The 7,946-nt window shown below is 33.8% G+C and overlaps 1 protein-coding gene across 3 annotated transcripts; it reads left to right on the top strand.

Moving 5' to 3' along the window:
• Nucleotides 1-208: 208 nt before the first annotated feature.
• Nucleotides 209-7,686, top strand: LOC126374291 (uncharacterized). Of its 3 annotated transcripts, none has more exons than XM_050020819.1 (3): nt 1,165-2,034; nt 2,620-2,754; nt 3,432-7,686. In XM_050020819.1, exon 3 carries the CDS (start codon nt 4,089-4,091, stop codon nt 6,630-6,632), a length of 2,544 nt encoding a protein of 847 aa, XP_049876776.1. In that variant the 5' UTR covers nt 1,165-2,034; nt 2,620-2,754; nt 3,432-4,088; the 3' UTR covers nt 6,633-7,686. The 3 variants fall into 3 exon arrangements, with proteins under 3 accessions (XP_049876775.1, XP_049876776.1, XP_049876777.1); XM_050020820.1 differs by having other exon boundaries at nt 1,194-2,034; XM_050020818.1 differs by having other exon boundaries at nt 209-2,034; nt 2,620-7,686.
• Nucleotides 7,687-7,946: the final 260 nt, after the last annotated feature.

The raw sequence follows: 7,946 nt of genomic DNA, 5'->3' as shown, positions 1-7,946 counted from the left end.
AAAGGCGATAAACAATACGGCGGTGGTCTTCAGTGCGAATTTTGATCACTGCTATGCACGCATGTTATCACAATGTTTTACTAACGCGTACCTAAGAACTGGATTGCTATGTATTGAACCGCGAAAAATGAGAGGTATTTTCTTATTACTCCCTCATATCAAGATTCAAGCTTAGATAGTAAGTAAAAGTAAGTACCTAAGTGTTCAGACCACGAACAAAATATAAAAATATCTATGGTTTTGTTACTATTAAAAAGGTAGTGTCATAGACAAATAGTTGACTTCCTTCTTAGCATCAAAAATGGATGCATACATATTTCATATTTTCTTGTGTTAAATTAATTAATTCAACGAATATTAAAAACATGTTGATTTATAAAACATTAATAATAAAAGTGTAAAATGTGAATTAGTGAAAAACCAATAAACTTTAAAATATTTCTTTATGTGGTCGTTTAATTACCAGCACACCACTCAACCAACACATCTAGAACGCCACATAAAATTGGTCCTTCGAGCGTGAAACAAAATTGGTCCTTCGAGCGTGAAATAAAAATGGTCCTTCGAGTGTAAAAAAAAAATGGTCCATCCAGCATAAAACATCAAGATAAAGAAATAATATTATAGATCCTTCGGAGTACAATGTGATGACTATCGTTGAGATCACATAAAACAAAGCCTGCATTTCGTCGGGATGAAGAAATTATCTTCACAACCTTTGAGCTATCTTCAGGGTTGAGTATTTATCTGCGTGTTGACTTCGCGTTGAAGTAATCTTCAGCAATACCTTCGAGCTATCTTCAGGGTATTTTAAACTACGTGTTGTCTCCGCGTTGAAGAAAATTATCTTCAAAAAACACCTCTGATCTATATCGAGGTATTTATATTTTAACTACCTAAATACGTGTTCTACACGTCGAAGAAAATTATCTTCAGAAAACCTCTGATCTATATCGAGGCATTTATAATTTAACTACGTGTTCTACGTTTAGAAGACAAATAGAAAACAGTAACCCGCAATATCGTCGGAGTTTACAAAAACCATCGTGTCATCGTCGCGGTGAAGACATTCGTGTAATTAAAAAACAAGAAGAAATAAGAAGTTAGTCCCATTTACAATTATTTACAAGCTATTTACATATTTACACCTTTTTATATACATATAGAAGAAGTGAAGACATAGAAAAATAGAAAACGGATTGGTTTCCTACAATAAATAATTCGTCGTAAGAAATTGATAATAAGAAAAACAAAATCATCATAAGAAGAAATTCATCGTTCGTTTCGTCATAGAAAATTTACTTCGTGTCGTCAGTGGTTCGTAATAATATTTTATTCATCAACATTTTATATCCTCCATTTTGAAGATAGAAGAAAGAAGCAATTTATTCTCAAGATATTTTTTTCCACATTGCAACATTATCGTGTATCATTCGACGTCATCGTCATCGGTCAAGTTTCTAGGCGGGAAGAGTCCGTCGGGTATCGTCGGCAAAAGTCGGAGGTGTCCTCGTGCGCAGCTTCGCTGTGATTGGGCAAGATTTCTCCTCGACCAAGGACAACTGTCATTATTCTACTCGTTCGGAAACACCGAGGGACGCATGGTAAAAATAAATAATCAAATTAATATCACACAACCACAACTACGTTGACAATTTGTAATGTCATATTGTATTTTTTTTTAATGTCATGATACAGATTTATTATTTTAAGAAAAGTTTCAAGTAATTTTGTACAAGACGCCATTTTGAACGCCTTCTTTCTTTGCGCTGCAGTGTTTTGTTTTGCGTATATAAAGTAAATTGTTAATTAAGATGGAGTTAAAAGAATACGTTAGTAATCGAAGTTACATCAAGGGTAGCATAACTCGAATTGAGACTTATTGCACGGGGGCACAGTTTGATGCTTCTGCATGCAACTTGTTGCGCGAAAAGCGGCTTCGCATTGTTCAACTGTTTAAAGATTACGAGAAGCTGAACAAGCAAATCCTATTGCTTGACCCTGACGACAAGGAGAACTACGACGAATACGAGAGTAAGTATTTTAAATGCATTTCAATAATTGACAATGCTACAAATAAAATTCCGAGTCCCCACATTCAGGGAGATTTCAAAAAATTACCAAAAATTACAATCCATCCTTTTGATGGTAAAAACATTGTGGACTATTACCCGTTCATTAATATGTTTAAAGCAGTGATTCATACTGACACCAAATTAACTTTGTGTGAAAAGCTTTATTATTTGCGCTCACATTTGGCTGGGGAAGCTTTCGATTTAATAAAAAACTTAACGCTCACTGATGAGAATTATAACACAGCACTGGAGTTACTTGAAAACAGATATGATAACATACCTAAAATCGTTAATTATCATGTTAATTGCATACTTGAATTGCCATCTTTCACAAAATGCTCTTCTGAGCACTTGCGGTCACTTATTGCAAATGTTAAGTTGCACTTGGGAGCTTTGAAAAACTTAGAGCAGCCTGTGGACAATTGGGACATCCTATTGATAAATATTTTAGCAAAAAAGGTGGATAGTTACACATATAGGGGCTTTCACTTAGAGAGGGATTCCAAGGTTGTACCTAGCATGGCTGAATTTACCACATTTTTAGAAAAACGCGCCATCGCGATGGAGAATACTGCAGAGGAGAAGCTGACTGCAGAGAAGCAGCCGCATAAGCAGCAGCCGATGAAGTCTGGTAAGGCTAGTTTCGTGGCTTCCGGCGTGGCTTCTAACATCAATACATGTAAGTATTGTCAGCAACCTCACAGATTGTTTGAGTGTGTCAAATTTAAATTAATGCCTGAAAAAGATAGACATCATTTTGTAAAAAATAATAATTTATGTCCATTATGCCTGAATTATCATCGAGGCCAATGTATGCTGCGTCTCAAGTGTGCCATTTGTCAACAAAAGCATAACACCCTAATCCACATCCATACACCAGCTGCTGCTCATCACAGCGCTTCTAACGATAACAACATTGCTGCTGTTTCTATGTCCGGCACTTCTCGGGCAAAAAATGTGCTGTTGCCTACTGCAAGGGTACGGCTCATAAGTAAAAATGGTACTTTTATATATGCCAGGGCCCTGCTCGATAGTGGGAGCCAAATGTCTTTTATTTCAGAGAAAATTGCTGAACAAATTGACTGTGACATAAGTCACACAAACCAGGTGATCACAGGAATCATTGAGGGCACCAATAGTGTCACTAAAAAGGCGGATTTGTCTGTTTACTCGTCTATAAACGAGTTTAATATGCCTGTGTCATGCTGTGTAGTTAAAAACATAACGTGCCAATTGCCACAAGAAACATTTGATATTTCAAATTTTAAAATTCCATCTTATGTCAAATTAGCTGACAAAAACTTCAACCAAACGGATGACGTCTCTTTATTATTGGGATGTGATATTTTCTTCCAGGTGCTGCAGCGTGAGTCGTTGCCGTTATCCCCATCTGGTCCGTTTTTGGTCAATACAAGTTTTGGATATGTCGTCGCGGGGAATTTGCCGGTATCTGCTGGCAAAATTTCTTCATGTAATCTATGCCTTACAATTGAAGGTAAAAATAATATATTTAAAGGTTGCAATGACATTGAAGGTAATAATTTATTAAAAACCTGTGATGATATTCCGGACATAAACTTAATTCCTGATTCAATAATTGAAGATAATTCTTTAGTTAATAATTGTAATTCTATTCAAGGTCAGGCTTCAACTAATACTTGCAATTCACAAAAAACTTCAATATGTGAACTTGATAATAATATCTCCAAATTTTGGGAGTGTGAGAAGGTCCCTACTGTGTTTAAAGAGGGCACCACTGAACATGAGTTAGCAGAAAAATGTTTTCAAAATTCTGTTAAATTAATAAATAAACGATTTTCTGTTGCATTACCACTAAAACTTGATTTACAAGATGTGCAATTAGGTGAATCATTTTCAACTGCATTACAAAGGTTTTATAACCTAGAAAAACGATTTTTAAAAGATGTCAATTTGCATCAAAAATATAAAAGTTTTATTCACGAGTACATTGAGCAGGGACATGCGTGTTATTATGATATTTCTAACTATGACATGAGTGCAGGTAATGTTTATTTTCTTCCACATCATCCAGTAATCAATCCAAACAGTAAGACAACCCCCGTACGTGCAGTGTTTGATGCTAGCATGAAAACAAAAAATAATTTGTGTTTAAATGACATCATGTTAAATGGGCCGGTTGTTCAGAACGACCTTTTTGACATTCTGATTCTATTCAGAACTTATAAGTTTGTTTTATTGTGTGACATTAAATCAATGTATAGATGCATTCTAGTTGACAATAAGTACTGCTGTTTACAAAATATATTGTGGAGAGATAACATGCATGATCCAGTTCAGTGTCTTCAATTACAAACCGTTACTTACGGATTAAAGAGTTCAGCTTATTTAGCCACTCGGTGCTTAATAGAGTTGGCTCAGCTGTATAAGGAAACATACCCTTTAGCATCTTTTGTTTTACAATATTCCAGTTATGTTGATGACATTCACTGCGGATCTAATGATGTTAGTGAATTGAATGAGACCAAAAGGCAACTGATGGAACTCATGGAATTAGCGGGGTTTTCTTTACATAAGTGGTGTTCAAACCATAGTGAACTTTTAAATGACATTCCTTCTGCTTTGCATCAATTGTCAGGCAGTAGAGATTTTGATAAAACTAATAATTATATAAAAACATTAGGGCTTACCTATGATGTAACTTCTGATGTACTAAATATTCAATGTCCTGAAAAACAAGTCCAAAATACCTACACTAAAAGAGAAATGTTAAGTTTCATTAGTAAGTTTTTCGACCCCTTAGGTTTAGTGGGTCCCATATTAGTGCAGGCAAAACATTTAATGCAGCAAGTTTGGTTCGAGGATTTAAAATGGGATTCTGTCCTACCACCTCATTTAAATAAGCAATGGGTTGACTTTGCTACTAGTTTAGTACATATGTCGTGTATTTCAATACCTAGAAATATCAACGTACAAATGTCTAATAAAATTGAATTAATTGGTTATTCTGATGCCTCAAATATCGCATATGGTTGTTGTTTATATTTGAGAATTATTGATATGGATAATAATGTAAAGGTCAATCTGTTATGCTCACGTTCACGAATTAATCCTAAAAATAAAATCTTAACAATTCCAAGGCTTGAACTGAATAGTGCATTATTGTTAGCAATGTTAGCTAAAAAAGTTTATGAAACTTTGTCCCTTAAATATGATGTGACAACATTCTTGTATTCAGATTCAAAAATTGTACTTTCATGGCTTGACATTGAACCTGTAAAGCTGAGTGTATATGTGGCAAACAGAGTTGATAAAATTAAAAACTTAACTTCCACTTTTAAGTGGTATTATGTAAACACAAGGGATAACCCAGCTGATTGCTTGTCTCGAGGCGTGATACCTCAGGCACTACAAGGAAATACCTTGTGGTTTCATGGTCCACATTATTTACAAAATTGTAATTACGAACATTGTGATGCACCATGTAACAAATCATTAATTGACATACCTGAATTGAAATGTATAAAACAAGTTTGCAATACATGTAACTTTGTAAATCCATTGAATAATATATTAGAAAAATACTCTAATGTTGAAAAAATGACAAGAGTCATGGCATATATTAAAAGATTTATTTATAATTGTAAAAAAGAAAATGTAAACAAAAAACAGGAAAAATTGTGTCCTGAAGAATTAAATTCTGCTCTGCTTTCATTAATAAAACTTGATCAACATAAATATTTTGAAAATGACATAAACAATTTGAAGTCTAATGTACCATTGAAGTCTAACTTGAGCAATTTAAGCCCCTTTTTGGATTCCCTTGGTTTATTAAGAGTTGGAGGGCGACTTCAAAATGCCAATTTGACCTTCACACAAAAACATCCCATTATTATGGCAAAAGGTTCTTGTTTAACTAAATTAATTATAACCAGGGAACATTTAAGACTTCAACATGCAGGGCCGAAATTGATTCTTAGTAGCCTAAATGAGCAGTATTGGTTGATAAACGCTAGTAGAGAAATTAAAGCTGTTTTGCATAAATGTGTAACTTGCTTCAAATTGAAAGCTAAAAGTTCATCTCAACTTATGGGATCGTTGCCTTTTGATAGGGTTAATGCTTCACGACCATTTCAAATAGTTGGTACAGATTATGCTGGGCCATTCTATGTCAAGCAGACTCGTATACGTAATCCTGTAATTACTAAGGCATATGTTGTAATATTCATTTGTTTCATCACCAAGGCTGTTCATATAGAGTTGGCATCTGACATGACCACTAATACATTCTTAGCATGTTTAAGACGCTTTATTTCACGTAGAAATAAACCCACAAAGATTTATTGTGATAATGGGTCCTATTATAAGGGCGCAAATAATGTTTTAAAAGAGTTGTATAACTTACTGAATTCCACAAACCATCAAGATACAATAGTTAATTATTGTAATTCAGAAAGAATATCTTTCCATTTTATACCATCTTACTCACCTGTGTTTGGCGGTTTGTGGGAAGCAGGAATAAAAAGTATTAAGTATCATAATGAAATGTGTAATAGGAGAAACTGTGTTGACCTATGAGGAGTTGTATACGGTTATAGTCCAAATTGAGGCTATCTTGAATTCACGACCCTTGACGCCTATGTCAAGAGATCCTAATGACATGTCATATTTATCCCCTGGACATTTCCTCACTGGTTCGCCACTGACTTCCTATCCAGAATTGCGTATTGTTGATGAAAATGTTGGTAGATTGAGCTTTTGGAAAAGATGTACTCAAATGCAACAGCATTTTTGGCAACAATGGCACAAACAATATCTTGTAATGATGCAAAATAGGCCCAAATGGAAAAACCAAATGCCTAATTTAGAAAAGGGAACAATGGTTCTCGTTAAGGGTGATAATGTATCTCCTTTAAATTGGCCAGTGGGCAGAATTGTAGATGTGATGCCTGGCAAGGATGGTAAGGTTCGAGCCCTAGATGTAAAAACTAGTAAAGGTTCCATCATGAGAACTTCTGTTACAAAAGTATGTCCCTTTCCTATAGATTATACTTAAATAATTTTGTTTTCTTTTTATAAAAGGTATTACTTAAAGCCTTAATTCTCTTTAAATTTTTGTTAGCGAGTAAGTTTTTATTTCTTTTACATAATAATGTTTAACTTGAAGACTTAGAGTATTCTACTAGGGTTTATTTTTATGTGCTCAATCACCTAAATAATTTTAGTTTTGATTTGGGACAAATGTGTTAAGAGTTTGAGTTCTCTTTTAAGTTTTATTTTACATACTTAACTAAGTATTTTTGTTTCTTTTATATGTAACTTAACTTCAATTCTGATAAGTTTTAATTTAGAGATTAGTTTATAATATTTTGCCTAAGGCCCCAATATGTTCAGACCACGAACAAAATATAAAAATATCTATGGTTTTGTTACTATTAAAAAGGTAGTGTCATAGACAAATAGTTGACTTCCTTCTTAGCATCAAAAATGGATGCATACATATTTCATATTTTCTTGTGTTAAATTAATTAATTCAACGAATATTAAAAACATGTTGATTTATAAAACATTAATAATAAAAGTGTAAAATGTGAATTAGTGAAAAACCAATAAACTTTAAAATATTTCTTTATGTGGTCGTTTAATTACCAGCACACCACTCAACCAACACATCTAGAACGCCACACTAAGTAAAAAGTTTATTTCCTCCACAAAAAGAATCCATAACAAAAGACATTATTTTGTACATACAACTTTTAAGAAGAGGCTGGTGCCTAAACTAGGTAGAACCTGTCATATAGGACACCAAATAGATAGATAAAATACTTTATTGAGAACATTGGATACAAGATACAGAAATAAGGACATGCGTTGCAACACAGTGTACTAAAG

Source organism: Pectinophora gossypiella, chromosome 17, assembly GCF_024362695.1.
Source record: "Pectinophora gossypiella chromosome 17, ilPecGoss1.1, whole genome shotgun sequence".
Taxonomy (NCBI): domain Eukaryota; kingdom Metazoa; phylum Arthropoda; class Insecta; order Lepidoptera; family Gelechiidae; genus Pectinophora; species Pectinophora gossypiella.
Note: the sequence above shows the minus strand (reverse complement) of the source record. Positions and strands in the feature narration are given on the sequence as shown.